At 45.8% G+C, this 25,443-nt stretch overlaps 2 protein-coding genes across 4 annotated transcripts in view; one reads left to right on the top strand and one right to left on the bottom strand.

The window, feature by feature from the left end:
• The window catches only part of SPATA6 (spermatogenesis associated 6), a 56,290-nt gene extending 42,010 nt beyond the window's left edge, over positions 1-14,280 (bottom strand). Inside the window, exons 1-6 of one of the 2 annotated variants that reach the window (XM_072127174.1) lie at positions 14,165-14,280; positions 12,453-12,613; positions 6,719-6,783; positions 5,632-5,841; positions 5,152-5,239; positions 3,247-3,287 (exon numbers count right to left, since the gene is read on the bottom strand). In XM_072127174.1, the coding sequence (XP_071983275.1) occupies positions 3,247-3,287; positions 5,152-5,239; positions 5,632-5,841; positions 6,719-6,730 (351 nt within the window). In that variant the 5' untranslated portion in view covers positions 6,731-6,783; positions 12,453-12,613; positions 14,165-14,280. The other variant, XM_072127173.1, reaches the window with a different exon arrangement.
• Positions 14,281-16,937: 2,657 nt separating this feature from the next.
• LOC140103900 (uncharacterized) lies at positions 16,938-22,373 on the top strand. Of its 2 annotated transcripts, none has more exons than XM_072127203.1 (2): positions 16,938-17,722; positions 17,818-22,373. In XM_072127203.1, exon 2 carries the CDS (start codon positions 19,522-19,524, stop codon positions 22,030-22,032), a length of 2,511 nt encoding a protein of 836 aa, XP_071983304.1. In that variant the 5' UTR covers positions 16,938-17,722; positions 17,818-19,521; the 3' UTR covers positions 22,033-22,373. The 2 variants fall into 2 exon arrangements, with proteins under 2 accessions (XP_071983304.1, XP_071983305.1); XM_072127204.1 differs by having other exon boundaries at positions 17,818-19,525.
• Positions 22,374-25,443: the final 3,070 nt, after the last annotated feature.

A 25,443-nucleotide genomic window follows, 5' to 3' on the forward strand; every position in this document is an offset into this window, starting at 1 on the left:
CGGTGCACGGCGTCTTATCACGTGTAAGATATAAACCGCATTGATCAGATGCAACCGACACTCAGAAAATCCTCCTTTGGTCAGGAGAGGCCAAACCACTGGGCGGCCTCCCACGGCAGAGAGAGGCCAGACCACTGGGCGGCCTCCCACGGCAGAGAGAGGCCAGACCACTGGGGCAGAGCACCACATTAGGTTCTAACGCAAGGTAAATCCACTTAATTAGGGCCTCATTCACACTCTGGATCACTATAATTGTATATAAAGCTGCACCCTTCTTCCCCTGGTTAGGCTGCATGGCACCAACCTACTACCCAGGTGGCTGAAATATGGTACGAGAGGGCCAAACACTGGGGGCCCTCCCAGAGAGGGCCAAAAACTGGGGGCCCTCCCAGAGAGGGCCAAACACTGGGGGCCCTCCCAGAGAGGGCCAAACACTGGGGGCCCTCCCAGAGAGGGCCAAACACTGGGGGCCCTCCCAGAGAGGGCCAAACACTGGGGGCCCTCCCAGAGAGGGCCAAACACTGGGGGCCCTCCCATAGTCAAAATGCGGTGTATTATTTTACCGTATTTATATGTCTATAATGTGAGGTTTTCGCAGGCTGTTATTGGCTGGCAATATAGGGTCTGTCTAGAGCTCTGGGTCTCTTTCTTGAGATTAGTCTGTGTCTCTCTGTACGGCTAGCACAGAAATTGCCGATATAAAAGAGCCGACGTGGCAGCGTATGAGGTTCTGCCCAGCAAAGATCATCACTGGTCCAGTGTTCTTCCTTCAAGCCACCAGTGTTCATGATGACCACAGCCAATCTACAGCCCTGCTAGCCGCCAAAAAGAAGGAGGTATTGCCAGCCTGCTGTTCTGCTGCGGTTTGAAGCATAAAAATAAAAGGTACTATGAGTTTTTAAAATTCGCCGCTCCCTTCTCAGTGTGTCCCTGGCCTGCCCCTACCATCACGGGCCTCCCACATAACATCTACTGGGAGGATAGACACCACGAGTGCTCCTTAGGGGGATACCCAACAAACGCAGCCTCAACTTCTTCTTGCTTCGGACCTGCCAGCCCAAGTGGGATTGAATGAGGCCTACAACAGAACCCAAAGCCTCCGTGACACCTGCGGCCTAGCCGCCATCATAGCCAGCCTCTCCGATTTCAAGTTTACGTTGTCCACTTAATGCGTCAGCCTCGGTAGGGATGTTGCACTTCGCTTCTCTTGCTCTATAATGTGCTGCCTCATTTACTCAAATTACCAACTCGAAAGGCTTCCTTCTAAGGAATTGATGGTTGCAGCATTGCCCATCTTAAATGTGACAGTAAAATGTAAGCCACATTCCCCCTGTAGGAAAAATTACCGCAAAGTGAGCAACCAAGAGCCCTACTTAGCTGATTTCCATGGTGGGAACTCATGTTAAAAAAGGACTGTCCACCCATTGACGTAGGAGAAAGAAGAAACACTAGGGGACTTATTTACTAAGGGTCCGCAAATGCACTTTTGACGGACTTTCCGTCGTTTTCGAGTTTTGCACGGCTGTGATTTAACAGGGGATTGTGCCGCACGCAATCGGATTGTGCTGGCTTTCATGCAAAATAAGGGGACGGGCTGTCGGACCACAGATATAAAAGTGCCCCAACACATGCAAAATGTTACCGGTACCTGCAGAATACCAATTATTGTAAGTATTCACAGAACCAGGGATTTGCTGGTTTCCCGGATCTTTTATGTTACATTTGCAGCATTTCAGACGTATAATAAATGGACGTCGTAAATCTCGCTTTTGACACTCTTGAATTTTCAACTGGATGGAAATAAGAAGACGCCGAAGATCGAAGGTTAGAAAATTCTGCAGCGCGTGCGAGAGCCTCTCCACTAAAGCAAGATCACAATGAAGTATGAGAGCAGTCGAAAATCAATAACAAGGTACTTTACAAAATAATGGATGAAGCAAGAAGAAAATGGAATGAGCTTTCCTCGGCCAGATAGGCAACATCCGAAACTCTTTGTGGTAATCAAGGAACGAGAAAGTGACACCAAGCGCTAAGAAGTTACAAATTACCCGAAAGTAATCTCTCAGACGTGTCCATGTAGTAACTACACGAGACGTATGCACTTTTCTTAAAGGGGTTTTCCCATGAAGACAAGTTAGGCCTTATCCAGGGGATAGGGCCTAACTTGCTGATTAGTGGGGGTCTCAGTGTTGGGCCCGCCGCAGATCGGTGAGCGCAGCGGTCGCTGATCTCCGTCATCTCCATAGACATTAATGGAGCAGAACAGTCATGCGCGACCATCTGCTCCATTAGTCTGATGGAGCGACAAGGGGTATGTTGGATCCCTCGTTTTAGCGATCTGCGGGGGTCTCAGCACTGAGGCTCCTACTGATCATCAAGTTAGGCAAAAAAAAAAACCCTTTAAATACATTGTATCGATGGCAATATTATAATGAAATAGAATTCTGCAACATGTTTTATTACAAGGGGTTTCAGGGCTAAAAATACTGAGAGCATATTTGTAGGTTAGGTGAACGGTGGGGGTCCGACACCCTGCAGCCCCGCAGATCAGATGTTCTCCGTTTCTTGTACCATTCTCTGTTTAGCAGCTGCTGACAGCGCCGCTCTCTGTGTCGTGGTCAGGCCAGGTAACTGGAGAGGAGCATCCATTCAATTGTATTGTAGAAAAACTGCAGTGACTCAGTTCAGCCACTACACAGAGCGGTGCTGAGTGTTGTATCCCCATGAATCTGATATGAAAGGGGTTGCGCCAAGTTGCCAGTTATTCCCTATGAACGCTATAAGCAGATTGGTGGGGGTCCAACTGCTGTGACCCTTTGATCAAAAGAATGGGCCCACAAGTGCTCCAGAGAATAAGGTCTCCTTGTTCTCACTATTTTGAGCAATCCTATTTACCGTTTATGCGAGTCCCGAAGATACCAGAGCGCTGTGCTCGGCAATATCCGACAATTCCATACCATTGAATTGGGCTGCATGCTTGTCCTGCAGCTGCACCAGTTAGTGAGAATGAGACCCCATTAGCGAGATTGCTGGGGCCAGCAGTCGACCCTCCCTGATCTGAGGGGGTGCTGGATGCTGGACATATTCTTGGGAGTTTCATTGCCAAAAATAAAATATTTCCTTTCTCATTAAGACGGGCTCATTTATTGGTAATATATAAAAAATTTGGCTACAGGCAGGGCTATTACAATACCAGGAGCTGATACTACAAGAGGCTAAATGCATGTGACATACAGTGTTACTTACCTTGTTACTCCGGGGTCTGAATGTGTCCAGCACAGAAGTATCTGCAAGGGAAAGTCACTTTTTGATTATTGGGATTCACATTCAGTAACAGAATTGGTTGTGTATAGTGGTAATGAGCGGTTTGGAGGAGCTTCAACACGGAAACTGTGTCCGGCATATCATTGGCAAAGCAATAACCCCTTTCCCTCGCCGATCTCCACCAGCTCCATAGAGATTAATGGAGCAGAACGGAGTCATGCGCGGCCGTCTGCTCCATTACTCTGACGGAGCGACGAGGGGTCCGATGGAGGTAAGTGAGACGCCAACAGATCATGAAAATGAGGGGTCTGCTGGAGTCCCATCACGGAGACCCCCACTGATCAGCAAATAAGGCCCCATCCACTGGATAGGGCCTAACTTTTGTTTGTGGGAAAACCCCTTTAAAAGTGACAGATCCATAAATCTGAATGATTGTCTATACACAGCACAAAATACACAGAGTAAAATTTATGATGACTGGATAAAAGACCAATCACGAGAACAAATCCAAATGGAGGGGTGACCTAGAGCTCCATCCAATCTCTATAGGACTGACAGGTAAGAACATTGCTGCACACCTCCATCTGTCCTGTATACTGAATGAAGCCTCAGATCTGGTGCAATGTAAATCGATGCTGAAGTTCTCAAAAATCTAAAAGTTCCACAATTTCGGCTTGTCCCCAGTTTCATTACTTCAGTCCCCTATGTGTCCCTGATGCTATAGATTCCCGCTGTCCTCATTTACCAGCTCCCACGCACAGACCCGGCTCTGACAAAATGAAATGACATCGATTCATGCAGAACCGCATCAAAGCGTCGCCCTGAGGGACACACCTGGGCTGCACATAGGCATTTTCGGATGTGTCCGCACATCACACAGCGGGTGGTCTGCTGAGCCTGCCGGGGCCGTCTACCTGTACTAATGTCATGTATTAGCCTTCTTGTCGTATCGCTATCCATTTTCACTGTAGATTAGCAGCAATTTACAGCCACGGCGCGACGGATGAGATTTATGCAAAGTCCATCCGTAAATTGTGTGATTTGCGGCTGCGGATTCTCATTGCGAAGATGCACCTTACGCATCAAAAACTGCAATAGAAACCAGCCATAAGGCTGCAGGGTAAGCGCTGGGGATTCTGTATTGTGCGCGGATTGTCCGATGGTTTTTACCGTGAATAACAGCAAGGGGAGATCTTGAAAATGTATTTGCTGAAACTATAAAACCTCCTATTTAGAAGAGTAGATTTAGATAAGATACTTCGGAATGAATAATCTAATTCTAGAAAGATCTGATGTGGAAGTTCCTATACGGCAAGTGCACCCCCAGGGGTCAATGGAAGATACTATACGGCAAGTGCAACTCCGGGGCAAGTGCTATACGGCAAGTGCACCCCCGGGGTCGATGGAAGATACTATACGGCAATCGTACATGATCGGAACAGACCACAAAAAGACCTTTGAAGATATGGTGACCTACTCATTGCTGGGACCTGTAACTGCTTACAACTAAACCTGTGTCTCCTCTCCTCTACACTACTTGTCATGTGCATGCAGGACGCAGATGAGGGAGGAGGATAGTGTGGAGTTGAGGAAGAATGCAGGAGGAGACTGAGATAATCGCACACTCGATACTGCAGCTGCCATCTTCCCCCAGGGACTCGCCAGATGCTGCTGGCAGTGAGCCAGGTAATGTGAAATAAAGTTTTATAAAGTAGTGGCAGGATTCAGAATGATGATAAAGCCATTTTTAAAATCAGCATAGCAGAGGCTATTGGAACCTGGCACCAGTTTAAAAAAATTACATTCCTTGTGACAGGTTGACAAGGAAAAAAAAAAAGTATAGATAAAGAAAACAATATCCTACTTGAACATAACTGTGTTACTTACCGTCATAGAGCCTTGAAGATTCTTCTGATCTCAGACTTCTAGAAGAACATGACAGCGCGGTAGTGTCTAGAGATGAATTTGCTTCTACCTAAAAAAAAAAAAGTCCTAAGGTTGTAGTCATATCTACAGGATAGGGGATAAGCGTCTGATCATTGCGAGTCCAATCACCGGGGTCCCTCAGCATTCAAAAGAATCGGGTTTGGAAGTCGCCTAAAATGCTTCATGTGAATGTAGTGGACACGGACGTCCTAGAAGATCAAACTCTTCCTCCACTTCCATAGAAGAATTTAGGGTATTTTTACCACCCTGCATTCCTGTGACCGCTGGGACCCCCAGGACAGTCCTCCGTGTGCCCCCCTTCAGTCAGTGCTGCAATTCCTTCATTCTCATGATCGGGGGCTTCTAGAGGTCACATCTGATCATAGAGGATGCTAGATCTCAGCTGATAGATATGAACCACGACTTTCTAGGAAGACTTACGTGTCTGACCACAAAGGGGGGCTTGCTGCACGTTTCCTTCTTGAACTCGTAGGGTCCGAGATGTAAATGGGCCAGCCTCTGCCGCGAGTCCTCGGACAGCTCACACATACGTCTGTTGGTATACGGCGAGGGGGAGCGAGACTTGGAGGCGATGGTCGGCTGCTCGTATCTCCTGGAGGTCCTGGATGCGCCATTTCTATGGGTGAAAATCTGTAGAAGACAGGACTGTACATCAGGGAGGGACGGAAAGAACACAGAACACATGATCAGGGGCCCTGTTCTTATTTGATAAAACGGGAGGTCGTGTACGCATCCTGCTGCTTTATAACCTCCGGTAACGCTATCATACACTGCGGCGGGGTACAATGTAATCATCGGACAGCTTGCAAAGCTGTATTCACGAGGGGGCGGTCCGAGGCGCTGCCTCTTCCCCGGATCGCCCCGCTCGCTCCATAGGCCGGCAGTCACCGCGCCCAGCCACGCCCCAACCCCGCCCCCTCATGAATACGTCGGACAGCTTTGCAAGGTGTCCGTCAATTACACTGTACCCCGCCGCAGTGTTTGATAGCGTTACTGGAGGTTTCCGGTAATGCTATCACTCTAACACTGCGGCGTTTGACCAAGCTGCTCCTAGTGCCGATAAATTGGGTGACAGGTCCTCTTTAACTCTGATTCTAGCAGAGTTTCAATTAGTTTAGCCATTAGTTTAGCTTTCCCCCTTCCCCAATATCCTGTTTAGGTTCTCTACCATCCGGTGGGAGGTGACTAAACCAGGTTCCCTATGGGCAGGACACAGGTCGAGAGCCAAACCCTTGTATAAAGACCCCACAGGTCACGCAAAAAATAAAACTGAATGAGCAACTTTCCGGAGCACGTCCGCCCGATACAATCACTTCAATCGTCGCGGCTTTAACGTCTCAGCGACAATACGACTAACTTAATTAAAGTCTAATTAAGCCGCCTACTTTCTACGGAGATCTGTGGTGGAAATACAGAGACGACTTTGTCGCGTTTCCTCTGTAACAGGAGATCGGGTTCTGTTTCCCCGTAATCTCGCCTGTCATTAGACAAACAAAGTATCGCTAACCTGTTTCTGCATTCTCCGCCCGTCTCCGGGTCACTGTTCAAACACACGTTCTCTCCGACAGGTCCCTAGAGGGGGCAACAAAAAACAATAATTAAACATCAAGGTCTTGGAGAAAAGGCGATTACAGGTAAATGTCACGGCGTGTAACAAACCGGGGGGGAGGGGGGGGGGGTTAATTGTAAAGCTTCTCCCTTTGTAACGCGCCAGGACTTTAATAAAAGATAATTAAAAAAGACGCGGGAGCAGCAGGAAATGTCAAGCAGATAACATTTGCATTTCTGACGATTCAATTACAAATGATTACATCGCTTTGTACAACAATTAAAGAGGCGACTTTTATTCCGACGGAGCGTTTTGTCAGGTTTGATGATACTAAGCGCCGACGTGAACAGTAATTAAAGCAAAAAAAAATTACAAATAATTATAAAGTCAAAAGCGCAAAATATATATATATAAAAAAAATTGGAGATCTATTTGATGAGATCAATGGAAACAAATAGTAAAATAAAAAAAAATTAAAAATAAAATAGTAAAAAAAAAAAAACCAAGGGGGGGGGGGGGGGGGGAGAAATATGACCGCGGGTTTCGCTTTATTACGTTGTCAAAAGGTTGAAAGCGGATTGAATAATAATTTTATGTTTAAATAAAAAACAAAAACCACCCTAGTGTGTAGGATGTAACATTTTCATACCCCTGCTAGTGCCAAGGTCACGTATAAATAAACCTACGTCCTTCTAGATGAGGGAGCCTGAGCCTGAATAGTTGCGGAGTAAAAAAACAGACGATAAATATTTATTTTTCATATGAAAATGAGCCCCAGTCCAGTGCCAGAACAGTTTATGGGTGTGCGTTACATGGGACTGCAGGCTGGATGGGGTGTACATTGTACATGGGACTGCAGGCAAGAGGGGGAGGGGTGAATAACATGGGGCTGCAATCTGGAGGGAGGAGAGCGGTGTATATTACATGGGACTGCTGGCTAGGGGGTATATATTACATGGGACTGCAGGCTGAAGCGGGGGGAGAGTGCTACACATGACAGGGAAAGATGGGTTTGCATTGCATAGGACTGCAGGCTGGAGGGGGAGGTGGGTGTATATTACATGGGACTGCAATCCCTTTAAAGAGGATCGGAGGTAAGTATTTATGCGAGTAAAAAGAGGAGAGGGGTGTACGTTACATGGGACTGCAGGCTGGATGGAGGAGTGGGCTATGCATTACATGGGACTGCAGTCTGGAGGGAGGAGTGGGCTATGCATTACATGGGACTGCAGGCTTGCGGCGAAAGAGAGGTTTGCATTGCATAGGACTGCCGGCTGAAAGGGGGGGGGCGGCTCTTGATGTATCTGGCGGTCGACAGCAGAGCGCATATTTCTACGTCAGGTCCTACCTGGCATAGAATTCTGCAACCGTTCAGCTTGGACAGTCATTATTAGTAGCGGGTGTGCAGACAGGGCGCTAACATGCGCGGCGCTGGTCCACTCTGCTGCCGAACGCACCCCGCTTCACATCTGGAGGGGAAACAATTGCAATTGCTGGTGGTTTGCTAACAATTGTGAATCATTTCAGGACTTCTATACCAGTAGAAGGCCTGATAAATGTCCACAAATAACTTTTTCCATATTTATTATCAGTGTCGTTGTGGGGGGGGCTCGTTTTTTGCATGACAAGTTGCATTTTGCTTTTAATATGGTTCTGTGGTCCAGCAGTGGCGGGAGGTGTCGCGCTGCGCTGGAGAGAAGGAAATAGGTTGGTTGTTATTTTTATACCCCCTTGTGGCCCATATTACAAAAAAAGGCCTCATCTAAAAAAAAAAAAAAAAAAAAAAAAAACACTTTATAATTTATTGATTTTATTGAAAAATGCATTTAACCATTTCAGTGCCTGTGTCTGGGGAATACAAAACAGCAGCAGTTTATTGCTCTGTAAAAAATAACTTTGTACTGCTGAAGTTGCATCAATGCTTTAGCTTTTTTTTTGTTATTTAAATTGTTAAATTATTTAGTTATATTATCGGTCACAAAATCTTGACCTTATCTGTAAACTGCAGCTACAAGGAAACTAAGCTGCTGTGACTCACGGAGATTTATCACCGATTTTACGCCAGTTTTCTGCAGTGAAAAATATCCCAAATTCTGTCGCAGTGCAAGAATTTTAAGATTTTTTAACAGAGACTACGCCACATCCATGTCATTGGGGCGTGGAGGGGGCGTAGCCGATGGAGGAGTGGGTGGACACTGGGCGTTTCTGCCCTGTGCCTGCATAATTTTGAAAAACCTTCAAACATTCAATCGCAGGATTTTACGCAAAACTACACCAGGATGGACCTGGCATCATTTTCCCTGGCACACGAGCCGCCCGCCGGATACATCAAGTCCCAAGCAACGATGTGTCCAGTGGGAGACAAGGGTGGCGAGGCCGCTATCCTATGTATGATAAATTTCCCCTTATGTGACTATGTAATCAGATATCACAATGAGCTTCTGTCTGTCCTTCTAGCAAGAGGGAATTCAGCAGAGAGGGAAAAAAGCAGATTAGGAGTGAGGATCATATGAGACAAAAGTTAGTGGAGAAATAAGCCCTTTCTTCTGATATATGACAGTTTCTTGTAGTCACTTCTCTGCTACTTCGGTACATTAACAAAGCTTCTATCGAACTGTCAATACTAAAAAGAATAAAAGCAGGTAACCAACACTTAAAGGGAACCTGTCATCAAAAATTGGCCCAATAAACCACTACCAGTTTCTCTCATGACCCATTGTGGAAGCATCATCCAGAAAATCAACTATAAAGTCAGGGAGGTGGAGAATTTTACATTGAAGTCAAGCTCTCCCTGCCTCCTATGTGATTGACATCATGCCCCGGACTTCAGTAGATGCGATCAATGATGTCCCAGGAAGCAGGACCATTAATTACAGTGAAGGGGGCATTTTAACACAGGGAGAACTTGACTTCAGTGTTAAATTCTCCGCCTCCTTGACTTCATAAAACCAATATACTTCTCTTGAAAATTGATTTTCTGGATAAGGCAACCACACCAGGCCATGGAGCTAACATCATCTAGAAGCTGCTCAGCTGCTTGACAACATGGTGGTTTATTATGCCAATTTCTGATGACAGGTTCCCTTTACAGGTAATAACCTAGAGAGATTTTTTCGGCTACATTTGTACATCATTTTATCTCCCCCCAACAATCCCAGATCTGCTGACTTGCTTCTGGGCATCAACACAGGTCGTGATGACAAATTGCAGCCTTTGTGCCTCTCTGCTTTATCATTGAAATATTAAGAGACAAATAAAGTGATATTAATATTAATATACAGGAGGGAAGCACTCCATCAGCGCGCTGCCCGCAATGTCAGAGCCTTCACAGGGGAAACTTTCCGTATAATCCGGTAATAGGGAGGCGAGTCATAAATCTTGCATTTACTGATAATGACATATATATAACAGCACTTAGGTGAAGTGCCATTTTATTCCGTCGAAATTGTATTTATGAGTACTTGGAGCTATGGGATGCATTCCAAAAAATCTTTTCAAGGACTTTCCGCTTAGGACAATTTATGTCTGGCACTGATCTTACAATGACGAGTAATTCGCTTCCACCCGGGTTTGAAGAGCAATACCTACGGCAGAGGCCTCTTTCTCGCCAGTTTACAGCAGGTGACCCATTTCTGCTAATACAGAGCCAGAAAAATGCAATTTTTTTTTGCTCAAATTTTACATCCTGTGGCCTGTAGAAAAAGGGGATATTAGATATTTAACTATGGCTTCCCACTTTGAACAAAATAGGAAGTCCAACCAGATACATAGGACCTCATGCACATGACCATATTGTGCGGCCTCAAATTGTGTGCCCGTGTCACGACCCCCCATAGTGGTCTATAGCACCCGGTCGTCTGTACGAGGCAGAATTTTGGACTTTTTTGGACCGCAGCAGGAAGAAGACCCCAAGCTGTGTTTTCACATGGAAGATGGGGCTTATTCTTTGCAGTTTCAGTCGAGATAACCGTATCTTGCTTTCGTTTAAGTGTTAACCATCTCCGCCTGGGTTACATTTTGAGGCAGAATCAACTTCTGAAACCATTATCGATCAAATGATTGATGATCAGGTGACCAATAAGGCGACCTACACACGAACGTTGAAAAAAAAAAAACCCACAGATGTGAAAATTGGACGTTGGCGTCAGTTTCTTCATAGCATATTTGCATCAAGCTGGCATCTGTGTTTTATGGATCCTCATGAACTATAGTCTATGGGGGCCACTTATCAGGACTAATCGGGAGCAATGAAATAATCGCAATGCCGAGTGAACCGCCAGGCATTGCGATTATTTTCCTCTTTACTCCACCTTAATGCCAAGTGGGCATGGAGGGGGTAAAAGGGGAACAAAGCCATTGGCAGAATAGGCTGGTGCGGGACGTTCCTGCCTCACGATTTTGCTATAGCCTGCGATTGTTCAAACCTGAATGGTCGCTGTTATTACCGTAATTTCACGGCAGACAGGGCCCAGACAGTACCTGCACTGTCGCCTGTCAAATTAAAATCAACTGTAATTGCTGGGAAAGCGGGGGGGATATGATTCTGTGAAGCTAGAGCATGGAGGGGCTCCGATAACAACCCCCCCCTAGAGCCCTCCAGGCTCATTAGCATACTTTTAAAAGTTGATTTAAGAAGGAAGGAGGCCATAGCTAACACATATAAGAAGATTACCACAATCACGGTGCCTGGATCTATGAGTAATGTCCCTGGTTTATCATGAGGGATTTTGAAGTTAGATTTACTTTAACGGATTGGCCACAAAGTCTGTCAAAATAACGGCTGTGGGCACTACTTTATTAAAAAGTATTGCATTTAGTGCAGCCGCGTGCCATCCATACTGCCAATTTTCATAGTCACCTGCATGTGGCCTTAGTGTTCATCAGCCACAGTGCTGTATTAACAGGAATGGGAAGGAGCCGTGTATATCGCCGGTGTTAATAAATCAGTAATCAGTGTGGGATCAGGAGTCAGACCCCCATTGATCTGATAGTGAGGCCTATCCTAACAATGAGTTATTAATATTAACATCCTTTAAGCATAATTGCAGAGAGATGATCATTGCCCGTTACTAAAATGCGACACAGAAAGGGTGATGGCACAATGGATGGCTTACCAAAATAGAGGGACCTACGAGAAGCCACAGAAGGCACACCACACAGCAGAAAGCAAACCTTGCAAAGGATGAAGATCACCAGTAAAACCTGCAGCAATATTCCGATCCACTATGCGGACATTGTAGATTTCCTGGGTTACCTCCTGCAATTTTGGAGGTCCTCCATGGATGTATGTACACCCTAGGTGGCCCAAGTAGATAAATTTGTAGAAAGAAGGCGTTTAAAGGGGTTTCCAGACTCTCAGCTTGGCTTCATGAATGATACAAGCAATGGTTTGGGTCAGTGGTTACGTGCAGAATTAACAGGATGTTAGTTTTCTTGGTCCGATGGAACCCAAGGCACTGGGGAAGGAGGTCCTCCTGAGAGGCGGGTAAAACTTCAGGGATTTATCCAAAAATCTGTAAATCCCTATCAACCCCTCTTAAAGGGGAATTTTGTCTTATGATAACAAAACCTAAAGAGATCTTACACGAAATTTACAATATGTGGAATGTGAGATCTGCAAAATCTGAATAGCAAAACCTTCACTGACCGCTACATCTCTCCAGGACTCTTCATAAATAAGAAGTGCACTTACTGGAAGGAAGGAGAATGCGCTTTATGACAGAGATGAGGGTTCTCCTCGCAGCTTCATCTTCACGTCGTGTTAGCACAGGGTGATTGTGCTGCTTATCACAGACGGGACACTGCAGACTCTGTTGCTGAAGCCGTTTCCATGGAGGGGAGCGCCGCACATTGCTGCAGATAAAACCAAGCAAAACAACTGAGTAAACTCTGATATAACTTCACTGCACCTAATCCCTGAGCGTCTGTGCTCCGCAATAGTCATTTAAAGGGGTATTGTCAACCAAAGGTCAGATGCGAACATCGTCTGACGCCCCTTTAACTAATTCACACTGAACATGAGTGCATGTGCGACTGTGGCTCTGTTCAAGCAGGGGACACATGACCCCCAACAATCATAGACCTGTCACCTATATTGAGGAGAAGCCCTTTAATGAGGAGGCAGACGTGGTTCTGTGCACAGGCCTCTACGGTAAAATCTATAGGAGCTATGAGGACGCGTTCACACTGCAGTTGAATTTTGAAACGCAATTCAAGCGGAGTGGGGAGAAGCTTGTCCCAGTCGGTTAAAGGGGAGTTCGAAGAACTGAGGAATTCACAAAACGCCTTTAAAAGTATTCATTTTTCTGGCAGGTTATAGAAAACCTTACAAGTTTTATCATGATCCTGATGGATGCCACTGCATGAATGTTTTTTTTTATTTTTTAGTAAAAATAACCCACTAAAATACAAATGTGACCTATACATAAACGTGTGCTACATTCAGGCTGCAAACAAAGGATCCAGAAGTTTTTCCAGTCCGTCAGCGTATAATTTGTTGCCAAGCCGTATATCCACAATAACGGTCCATGTTCTGTCCGTTTTTTAAGGGCTAGGAAAAGATGTCACCAATTTGTACCAACCTATTGCATGGCCACGTGATTGTGTTACCAATAAACTGACCCACAAATATGGACCTCTCACGGATGACACCTGTGTAGCAGGAATAGGACCTGCTCAGAGTTTTCTACAGCATCCACACGGATCCGTCAAAAACAAGCTCATGTGTATGGGTCCATTGAAATAAATGTGTCACATTTTTGTGTTACATCTGTTATAGAAAAAAAAACAGATAGGAAAACAGCAACAGAGGTAAAGGTCTGATCTCTGGGAGGGTCTCACTTTAGGGACCCAACAGGGGACCCCAAATTTCCCTGACCTACCAAAGACAATGTAATTTTGCAGCATCCTGTACCATAGAAGTGAATGGAGAGAAGGAGCCTATCCACTGTGTGAAGAAGACACTTTCAAAGTGTATTCACACGGGGCAGATTTATTGCAGTAATTTCGGCAACTGAAAATTAATTCAGTTATAAATTGTAGTCCATTTACAAAACAAAATTCATGACTTTATGCAGAAAACGTTTGGAATAAATCTGGCCTGTGTGCAGCCTATGTAATGCTTAGTACGGAGCCTTGTGGAACTACAAGTCCCAGGACGCCAAGCTATATACAAAATCACAGTCACTCAATGCATTAGATAAGAGCTCGTAATAACAACAGAAGCCGCTGCTTTACCCCTAGGCGCGGTCACCGGCAGCGCCGCAATCATCCGTTCACATCGCCCGTTGCGGCCCAACAATCCCCGCCCTGTGTTTGTGGGCGGTGCCCGGCCTAGGGGGCGCGTCTCTCGGATGTTACATCACTCGCGTCCCCGGCTTCTTAGTTGTCACAGGCCTTCCTTACCATACACGTCCGGCAGTGACTGGCAGCTGTGCGGGAGCTCTCCGGGAAGCAGCTCGTGCATTAACCGCCGTGGGAGGAAGGAGCAGCTATGCTGGAGGAAATGATGTGAATAAGCCAATTGATATATATATATACCGGTATATATATCAATAGGAAATCACGTGAATATATTTTAATAATATTTGTTTACACATTTAGATTTCCGGTTCTATCTGTTTTATAAGAGAGTTGGGGAAAGCTAAAGTCCTGTTAAAATTAACCCAGCTTTCCCAAACTCCTGAACGGTTAGTCAGGGGTTCTCCAGGATGGGTCCGCTGCTGATTTTCCAGAAAACAGCATGAGGTTTATTCCCTGCTAACAAGTTCAGTCTGAGAAACTCGCTATGTGCGTTTGCGTGATTTCTTGAACCGAACCTGTAATCCCTGGACTGACCGTATATGATGTATTCAGCTCAGTGATTAGAGGTCCGGTCCGGGAAACTCCACGCGAACAAGGCAAACTTCTCCGACTCAACTTGTTAGCGGATCCATCCTGAGAAAACCTGTTCAGGAATGTTCAAAAGCCTTCGGCTGCGTTCACACGATGCATTGCGTCACAGTTTTTGTTGCGTTTTTTGATGCATTCCAAAGGCTTGATTTGTGATCACATGCCGAGGTTACTTTGCATTTTAGCATCTGCAATGGAAACACAATGAAGCCTCAGCATGTGATCAAGGCTGAAGCCTTTGGGGTGCGTAGAAAACGCAGCGAAAAACTTGACGTGACGCATCGTGTGAACACAGCCTAAGGCTATATTCACACTGACGTATGGGGGACGTATATACGGCCGCCGTATTTACGGCCGATATACGTCCCCCATAGGCAGCAATGGGCGCACGGCACCCTACGGGAGCGGTACGGTGCCGCACCCGGAAAAAGATAGGACCTGACCTGACCGTCATTAATTCCTATGGAGAGGGGCAGGGGTGAGCTGCGCTCTCCTCCTCCTCTCCCCGTACACTGCCGTTGCCGGCTACGGGCAACGGCAGTGTGAATATAGCCTTAGGGTGAAGACACACATGGCGTTTTTGGGCCGTTTTTACTAAGTGCGTTTTCAGATCGTTAAGAACGCATTCGTTTAAAACCGCATGTGTTTTTGTCCGTTTTTCCAAAATTGCGCAATGAAAAACTGACAAAAACACATGCGTTTTCAAAAAACGGATGCGTTTTTTAACGCATGCGTTTTTAACTATCTGAAAACGCACTTAGTAAAAAAGGCCCAAAAACGCCATGTGTGTCTGAATAATGCTATTACAAAAAAAATCATTATGGAGTGATTCTGCTCTTGATTGCTAGGGGTCTTGGCACTTGAACCCCTGCTGACCTAAACTTCTGACCATTGTCAAAAGTTTTAGTAAAATTGCAAAATTTTCCATTTTTATGCCGAAATGTAGAAAACTTCCGAAATCGTGTGGTTACAGATGCAGTTTTTGCCATGGCAGAGGGTGGGGTCAACATTTGCAAAAGTGGCATCCTGCATCGAAATAAAAGAAATATGAGTTATGACTGCAATGGATATCTGCTGCAGTTTTTTGGGTTTTTTTTGCTGAGTGTGAATGGGATTTGGGTAAAAACACTAAGGCCTCATGCACACAACCATTTATTGTGGCCAGTAGCTAACTCACAGCCGCCATTTAGCTCTATCAGGTGCACACTGGGGCAGATTTACCTACCTGGTCCTGTTGCGATCTCCGAGGTGCGTTGTCCGACGAGGATGAAGTCCGGCGTGATTTGATAAGATCGTGCGCCCGATATCCTGCATGTGTCGCTTCCCCGCTCAGGTCCGCCGGAGTTTATCTTCTTCTTCCCGGTGTATGTGAGTGCTTGTCTTGAGACACAATTTGAAAGCACGCGCTCAGTCCGAATCAGTCGGGTTGTCCGGCGGCCATGCCCTCTGATTAGTGTCGCATAAAAGTCGGCGCCAGTTAAACCCCAGTTAAATGCGGCACAAAACGGAAATAGTCGGGAAATGCGGTTTGCGCACCCTTAGTAAATGTGCCCCACTGTGTCTTACCGCACTGTGACTGTCTAGTGCACTGTCTAATTAGGCCCAGTTACTACACGTATTTTGGCGCGGCAGCCCGGCTGGAGAGGGGAAGGGTGAGGAGTGACTCCACCAGGCCTAAACGTCCCAATTTGCAGCCAGTTTATGCACACGTTCAGTCCAATAGAAGTGAAGTGCATCTCTGCATGCTCCATTACTCATTGCAGCCGCAATAGCCCTTTAAATGAGTTACCCCTAAATGTAGTTATCATGGATGGTCCACAGAGAAAACCATAAGGCTAGATTCACACTGCCGCTGCCCGCCGTACTGTGGCATGGCGGACACACGGCAGCGCGCAGGGAGAGGAGGAGGTGAGCGCTGCTCACCCCTCCCCTCTCCATAGGAACATATAGCGCACCGCGCCGTATGCCGTGTAAAGATAGGACATGCCCTATCTTTTCACGGGGTACGGAGTGGTATGGTGCTGCACGTGTGTGGCACCACACCGCTCCCGTAGGGCGCCGTGCGCCCATTGCCGTCTATGGGGAACGTATATCGGCCGTATTTACGCCCCCCATGCGGCAGTGTGAATGTAGCCTTAGTGGCGTTTCAGGATCAGTGGAAAAGAGATGAATTCTGCTGTCCCTTTACGGCAGATGCTGTCACACGTTGCGTAGTGGCTGTGCTTGATGTTACCGCTAATACCCAAATGTTTTGAAACCTATAATTTCCCCTAGCGTCCCCCATGACGGCCCTACATGGAGGATGACCCTTGACCCTGCAGGGACAGGAAGCGGAGAGGTTAAAACACCCCCCCCTGCATCCACATACCAGTGGCTTCCTGTCCCTACAGGGGCAGGGAGTGGAGAGTACTCCTCCGGTCTCCGCCATGTGGGACTGTATGGGGGAGTTTTTTGAATAGGAGCGGGTACTTACCTTCATCCTGGGAGACTTGGGATCGCGATCAGCGCCGTGCCTCCTCTTCCTGGTCCCACGAAGTCTCCAGCCGGCTCTGCCTGCGGCTCCGGGAAGCCAAAGACACCCGGCGGCGCCATCTTGGTGCTCCCGGCCACGTGTCGGGAGCTCGATGACAACTTCCGGTGGGCCGCGTCTCACCGGAAGTGACGTTTTCGGCCTTTGAAGCCGGCGCAGGGCGCCAAAAAATTTAAAAATGGCGCACGCTGATCTGAGGTCTACAGAATCTACTCGTGACGCCAGCGCTGGTCGACCTACACGCTGCTCTGAGGTCTATAGGATTACATCAGCGGTGACTCGGTCGTGACACTCCTAAACAGGGGTGCAAGGTACTTTGTCAGGTCTATGACCTTAATGTTGCTGTATAATATCTAAATTGCCTTATTCTGTTATGCAGGTGCAGCTTTAATCGGCAAAAACTCTGTATAAGGTCAGGTTTTGTCTTCTTGTAGTACATGTTATGTTTGGAATTATCTAAATACATGATACTTTGTTTAGATTAAGGCATGGAATCCCTGAATATGGATGTGACATTACCAGAACCCCCGCCTATAACTCCTGTGAGTGGTTTCGGGGGTATCTGGGGGGACGGGGGGATTATCCTCCTTTACCGAAAAGATCTCTGTAAATTCCTGATCTCCATCTCTCTTAGCAGGATACTAAGGAGAAGGCGAAAACTAAAGAGGTGGAGAGGAAAAAAGCGTCTTCAAAAAGATGCAATATGTGTTATAATAAACTGTCTCCTAATTATAAGAAAACAATCTGCAAGGAATGTATTGATGGATTAATGCGAGAGGAAAGATCGTCATTTATGGATGAAATGAAAGGATTCATAAAGAGTGAGATTCAGACATCAGTGTCTTCATCCATTTCTGCATTGATTCCGCAGTTACAGCCACCTTGCAAAAGACCCAAAGTGGTAGAATCCCTTTCAGAATCAGATTCTGAGGGCGAACAGGCATCCACATCAAATGTAGAATTATTTGAAATGGAACCACCTCCCTCTTCCTCGGCATGTAAAATGGAATCAAAATATATGTTTCTGTCTGAAGATTTAGATGCTCTGCTAAAAGCCGTACGAGATACGCTTAAGATCGAGGATGTTGAAGAATCCAAATCAGTTCAGGATGAACTCTTTGGTATTCTAAAAGCAAAAAGAAGGAGAGTATTTCCAGTGAATGATACCCTAAAACAGTTAATCTTAGAGGAGTGGAGAGAGCCAGAGAACAGAATTTCGGTATCCCGAGAATTTAAGAACCGTTTAATATTTGATGAGCAGGATTCTCGCCTATGGGATAACCCCCCTAAGGTAGATATACAGGTAACCAAAATTGCAAAAAAGACGGATCTCCCGTTTGAAGATGCGATACAATTGAAGGATCCATTAGATAGGAAGGCAGACAGCTTGTTGAAGAAAACCTGGGAGGCTAGTATGTTAAACCTTAAAGCCAATATAGCAACAACATCTGTGGCTCGTACAATGTTCTTCTGGTTGTCGGAGTTGGAAAACCATGTTAGAAGTGGAACCCCGAGGGATGTCATCTTGGATACAATGCCAACTTTGAAATCTGCAACGGCGTTTATAGCGGACGCATCAGCAGAAGGAGTAAGGTTTAGCGCAAAGGAAGGCGCCCTCTCAAATGCTACCAGACGTACGCTATGGTTAAGACAATGGAGTGGGGATTTCCGTTCCAAATCCAAATTGTGTGGTATTCCGTTTCAGGGAGAATATGTTTTCGGACCAGATCTAGATGCTATTTTAGAGAAGGCTGCAGACAAGAGGAAAGGGTTTCCAGAAACAAAGTCTTTTCCAAAGAAACAACCCTTTCGTGAGCCAAGAGAAAGGAAATTTCCTTATAAAGGAAAAGGCAAGCAAGGGAGATGGAGCTATCCCAAAGGAGGAAAAGGAAGAGGTTTTCTCCTCAGCTCCAGCAACACAACTCAGCCGTTCAGAAAGCAATGACGCCAGAGTGGGGGGAAGACTCCTAGGGTTCTATCAACAGTGGGCACAGATAACATCAAACCCCTGGATCCTGAATCTGTTGGAGAATGGCTACAAATTGGAGTTAACAGCCCTTCCTCCCAAAAAATTTGTAATAACAAATCTGCAAAATCGATCTCTTTCTCTTCAACTGTGGCAGGAAGTCATGAAACTTCAAGAGATGGGTGTTGTAGTACCAGTACCAAGGAGTGCAACATTGACCGGACATTATTGCCCCTTGTTTCTGATAAAAAAGCCCAATGGCTCCTTCCGACTAATTTTCAACCTAAAATCACTAAACAAATTCATCCTCTACAGGAAATTCAAACTGGAAAAGATCAGTTCAGCTACCAATCTCATCCCTCATCAGGCATTCCTATGTACAATAGATCTGAAAGATGCCTATTACCATGTACCCATTTGTCCGCAGTCCCAAAAGTATCTCAGATTTGCGATTCTCTCTCCAACGGAAGAAATCTTCAGGTTCCAATACAAGGCCTTACCATTCGGGGTCTCATCAGCCCCAAGGACTTTCTCAAAAATTTTAATAGAAGTAATAGCCCATCTGAGAATGAAAAACGTCAAGATCATTCCATATCTGGACGACCTGCTAATAATTGGGACTACGAAAGAAGAGTTGATCTCACACAGGGATCTAACTATTTCAACCCTGCAACAACTGGGATGGATCATCAATTGGGAAAAGTCCAATCTTATTCCCAACAGAGTAACTGTCTTCTTGGGTATACAACTAAATTCCAGTCTCCAGATGTCCTTCCTACCAGAGGAAAAAAGGAGCCTTATGATTCAAAAGATGCTGTTATTTCTGCAACGTCAGTCTTGCACAATAAGAGAGGCTATGAAAGTGTTGGGGCATCTGACCGCCTGCATAGGAGCAGTCCAATGGTGCCAGAGTCATACAAGGACCTTTCAGAGTTGGATTCTGTCATCCTGGGACAAAGATCCCTCGCACCTAGATCAAAAGATCCAACTACCTCCATCCATAAAGTCATCCCTAGTGTGGTGGACAGAAGAAGATCATCTGAAAAAGGGAGTTCACTGGTTTCCTTGGCCAATAAAGGTCATTCAGACGGATGCGAGTCTGTCAGGATGGGGGGCATATCTGGAAGGAGGGTATCTTCAAGGGCAATGGTCCTTGACGACTCAGAAGCGATCCTCAAACCATCGAGAGTTGAAGGCGGTCTGGGAAGCTCTAAAGGGAGCTTCTCAATATCTGAAAGACTCCCATATCAAAGTCTACTCAGACAATGTGACGACGGTAGCTTATCTCCGCCATCAAGGGGGCACCAGGAGTCAAGACCTGTTACAGCTATCAAGAAAAATTTTCACTTGGGCAGAGAACAACATTTTGTCCCTAACAGCTATACATTTAAAAGGGAGTCAGAATGGGATAGCAGACTTCCTGAGTCGGAGGTTGATAGACCATCACGAATGGTCTCTAAACCAAGAAATTTATGGCCAGATAACACAGAGATGGGGAGTTCCAGTGTTAGACCTCTTCGCTACCAAGGAAAATGCCAAAACAGGTCTTTTCTTCTCGCTGCAAAGAGATGTCTCGATCTGTCAGAGAGATGCATTCAGTCACAAGTGGGTCGCACCCTTAATGTATGCCTTCCCTCCAATGCCGTTGATATCCAAGATGATACAAAAAATTATCACGGACAGAGCAAAAGCAATTGTGATAGTTCCTTTTTGGCCCAAGAAGAATTGGTTTGCAACACTAAAAGCATTAGCAATAGCAGACCCAATATTACTCCCATATCGGAAGGACCTTCTTCATCAGGGACCCATATACCATCCAGACCCGCAAAACCTGAAGCTTTCGGCTTGGATCCTGAATGGGGACTATTAAGGTCTAAAGGCTTGTCAGACAGTGTGATCTCTACACTTAAGGCAAGTCGTAAACCGATAACATTTGCTATATATTCCAAAATATGGAAGAAATTTGTAACTTTCTGTGGAACAGCAACCCCTAATCAATTATCTCCCAATATTTCTCAGGTCCTGGATTTTCTACAAGCAGGATTTGAAAAAGGGCTAAAAACCAATACACTGAAGGTACAGATATCAGCTTTAGGGGCGTTTTTTGATATACCTCTCGCAGATCATAGATGGATTAAGAGATTCATTAGGGCCACCTCCAGGTTGAGGCCACAACTCAAACAAAGAGTTCCTACCTGGGATCTCTCCTTAGTTCTAAACTACCTAACCGGGCCACCGTTTGAACCTCTAGAATCAGCTAGCATAAAAGATCTGACTCTAAAAGTAACATTTTTAGTAGCTATAACCTCAGCTAGACGATTGGGAGAAATACAAGCCCTCTCCATTAGAGAGCCTTATTTAAAAATATCCAGTGATAGAGTAACCTTAACTCTAGACAAAACTTTTATTCCCAAGGTTTCATCTGACTTTCATCGGAATCAGGAAATCATCCTGCCTTCTTTCTGCCAGGAACCCAAAAATCCGAAAGAGATGGCCTGGCACTCCTTGGATGTTAAAAGAGCTCTATTACAATATCTCAAACAGACTGAATCTTGGCGCCAGGATCACAATATCCTTCTTCAATATGGGGGTAGAAATAAGGGCAGAAAAGCCTCCAAAGCATCGATTGCAAGATGGATCCAATCAGTAATCAGAGCAGCATATACAACTCAACGATTAGAAACCCCGGGGAAGGTTAAAGCGCACTCAACTCGGGCCATGGCAGCATCCTGGGCAGAGAAGAGAGGAGCATCAATAGAGGAGATCTGTAGAGCAGCTACTTGGTCCAGCCACATGACTTTTGCGAAACATTACAGACTAGACTTACATTGTGCTAGAGAGTTAGCCTTTGGTAGAAAGGTTTTACAGGCTGTTGTCCCCCCCTAAAAGGAATTGGTTATTTGTTATATCTCCATGTAGGGCCGTCATGGGGGACGCTAGGGGAAAAGTTGAATTATTCTTACCGTTAATTCCTTTTCCATTAGTCCACCATGACGGCCCATGTATATTCCCACCCTATGTCATATTATTGCTGTAAATGTTTATGACTATATTGTATGTGAATGAAACATATAATAAATGGGTCGTATCCACTGCCAAGGTTCGTTATTGGAAGCCACTGGTATGTGGATGCAGGGGGGGGTGTTTTAACCTCTCCGCTTCCTGTCCCTGCAGGGTCAAGGGTCATCCTCCATGTAGGGCCGTCATGGTGGACTAATGGAAAAGGAATTAACGGTAAGAATAATTCAACTTATTCCTTTAACTAACTATAACAAATGCAATTCCATCCAGAGGTTGGCGCCGTATTGGGTATACAGGAGAAGCGGGGAGACCTGTTCAGGATGCATTTTGGACGGCACAGACCATCGAAAGGCCGCTCATCTTCTTGAATTGACGGCATTGGCGCAGACTACATGAAATATTGTTATATACCCTGCATCCGAAAACTATAGGATAAATCACAGCCGCGCCGCCAGCGCGCAGGAAAAGCCGATCCGTAGAAGGGCTCAGCCGCAGAAATTGGTTAACACATGACATTTCCGAAGCAACACTGTAGTTGATCTTTAAGTCCTGTCATTTAAAATGTCCTTTATAAGAACTTTTAGACGCCGCGAGCCGCGCTAAGGTCAGGCTGCCCAGATTTACAAATTAAATATCGACAAAGCCCACTTGTGATGCAGAAGTATTTGTAGATCTCAGATTCTGTCACTGAAAAATAAATATACTTTGGTCTTTCCGCTTTCCTTTGTTTTGGACGGAGAATGGGAGACCTGATTAGGATAAAGAAGGTCGGCGGAGAAAAAGCTCACGTACGGCGTTTTATGTGCTGACCAAAGGCGATTTTCTGTACAAAATTTATGGACAAAAAGCAAACTGAGATATTGTGTATAAATCTAGGCCCAAGGAGAGGAGCTGTAACACTGCGGGATGATTCTGAATATAAATGTAAGAAATAATTTGCATGAGAATATCCTTAAAGGGGTCGTCCACTTTTAGCAAATAATTGATATGGTTTGTGTAAGGAAATCTGTGGGTCGAAATCTGTCCATGGTCCCACTGGTGCGCGGCTCGTTCGTATAACAGAGTTATCTGAACTGTGATATAACGAGCTGTGCACCTGTGTGACCATGGACAGATTTCTGTCTACTAGTAGTAAACATAGAAGCTTTCTGTAGAAGGACAGCAAGCAGAGATCTGGAAAACCATGCTGAATTGATACAGAAAGTATATTGGAAAGTTGTATAACTTTTCCTTACACAAAGCATATCAATTATTTGCTAAGAGTGGACGACCCCTTTAAGTTTGTCCTTAATGGTAACCTACCACTACGGATCTGCCTATTTAGGTGGATCTAGTGGTAGGTGCATCTAACATATGTAAGGAGAGCTCTTTTTAGGGCTAATCCTTTACTCCCCTCAATCTTTTCTAATCTTTAACCAGGGTAATATGCAAATTGTCTAAAGAGGCTTCTGGGGCGTGGAGCTGAAGCTACACGGTGCAGCTACTCCACGCCCTAGTAGCCTCTTTGATCCTTCTACCCAAGGAGCGCGTAGTTTACAAGGAGCTGCGCGCACTTCTCCACGAAGCCGGAGTTCTGCACATGCGCAGAACGCAGGCAAGCAGCTGTGCAATCTCGGTTCCGAAGCCGGAGCTACTGCGCATGCACAGAACTCCGGCTTTGCGGACGAGTGTGCGCAGCTCCTTGTAGCAGTGCGCTGAAGATGTCTGCGTAGGAGGATCAAAGAGGCTACTGGGGCGTGGAGTAGCCGCGACATGTAGCCACAGCTCCAGGGTATCACTTCCTTTGTTGTGTTCAGGTCTAAGAAGGCTAATCGTTGGTTAAAGTTGTTCCTGTGACCCCTACCACCCCATCACCTGCCGTTCCCCCATGATACTTACATCTGGATGCAGTGGTAAAAACATGAAAGCAAAAAGAGGTAGAACTGTAATACAACAGAAAATTACTGTGTCAGATCATTGTCACCAGAGACGGAGGATGTTCACCCTTCCACGATACTTCAAACATGAAAGTTTCTCTGACCCTGAACCTTTGGCGCCTGTCTTGACCTCCTGCTTGTCCCCAACCACGAACCTGCCTTCCGTTTCTGTACCACGCCTTGGCAGCCACCGCGGACTAAGTCACTCCTGTGGAACGACCTGGTGGTACCCCGCCGCAGCAAGACCATCCCACTTTGCGGTGGGCTGTGGTGAAAACTGGTGGTGCCACTTAGACTCCGGTCCCAGGTGTCTTACTTACGTCATCATCAGCGGTGGTCCAGAGGTATCAAACCATTTAAGCCTACACAACGATCGCAAACAAGCCAGAGAATGATAAACTTACGGAATAAACAGCAAACACGGAGCTGATGGTAGACTATCAGTATCTGGAATTCGGAATTTGTTCTTATGGTAACTATTTACATAAGTTCTCAGAATTTTACTAAATGGGTTCCTGTATCCTTCAGTCTCTCCAAGTTCTAAATGTTCAATTCCTTCCGGATTCTCCTTCATTGCATATAAGCAGTAAGAAATGAATAGGTGATAATAGCAGAGATGAAAAAGGCATTGGTCTATCGCCGGAGCATTTATGGAAGGAATGCAGCCATCAAAGAGACACTTAGAGAAGAGAAATTGTCCCCGGACACTGATGAAAGCGATATCACTGCTCCGTTTATTCCAGTCATTTCAGAGCATCAGGAGTGAGATGGGAAATACAAGAAGTCGCTTGTTCTGCCCTTCAGAAATAAGGAGACACTTCTGTGATCTACATGTAGGAAAGTCGCATCATAAAGATTTTTCCTGTTCCTTGGTTTATTTAAAAATTTCTGGTGAAAAATCCAGTATCGGACGTAGATCCTGGAGGCCCAATGTCTATACTGTAGGTGTGTGCCAGCCATTAACCTGCATATAATCTAAGGATATGGAAAATAAGTGATCGGGCTTCAAGGAAACCTACCATTTCAAATGGCAGGGGTAAGCTGTAAGTACCGAGCACCAGCTCAGGGTGAGCTCAGGGTGAGCTGGTGCCGGTACTTACTTTCGTTAGTGTTATAAACCGCGGTATCGCGGCTTTAACACTTTTAAACTTTATAGCAGAAGCTGCTTCGGCGCTGCGTGCGCGCGACCGTGCCCGCGCCTACAAAGGAAATGCCGGAGGCAGCTTCTGCTATAAAGTTTAAAAAGTGTTAAAACCGCGATACCGCGGTTTTAACACTAACGAAAGTAAGCACCGGCACCAGCTCACCCTGAGCTGGTGCTCGGTACTTACAGCTTACACCTACCATTTGAAATGGTAGG

This window comes from Engystomops pustulosus, chromosome 10, assembly GCF_040894005.1.
Source record: "Engystomops pustulosus chromosome 10, aEngPut4.maternal, whole genome shotgun sequence".
In the NCBI taxonomy this organism is placed as follows: domain Eukaryota; kingdom Metazoa; phylum Chordata; class Amphibia; order Anura; family Leptodactylidae; genus Engystomops; species Engystomops pustulosus.

Excerpts from the sequence above, each read along its gene's own strand:
- LOC140103900 (XM_072127203.1), top strand. The coding sequence starts at position 19,522 with ATGTACAATAGATCTGAAAGATGCCTATTACCATGTACCCATTTGTCC.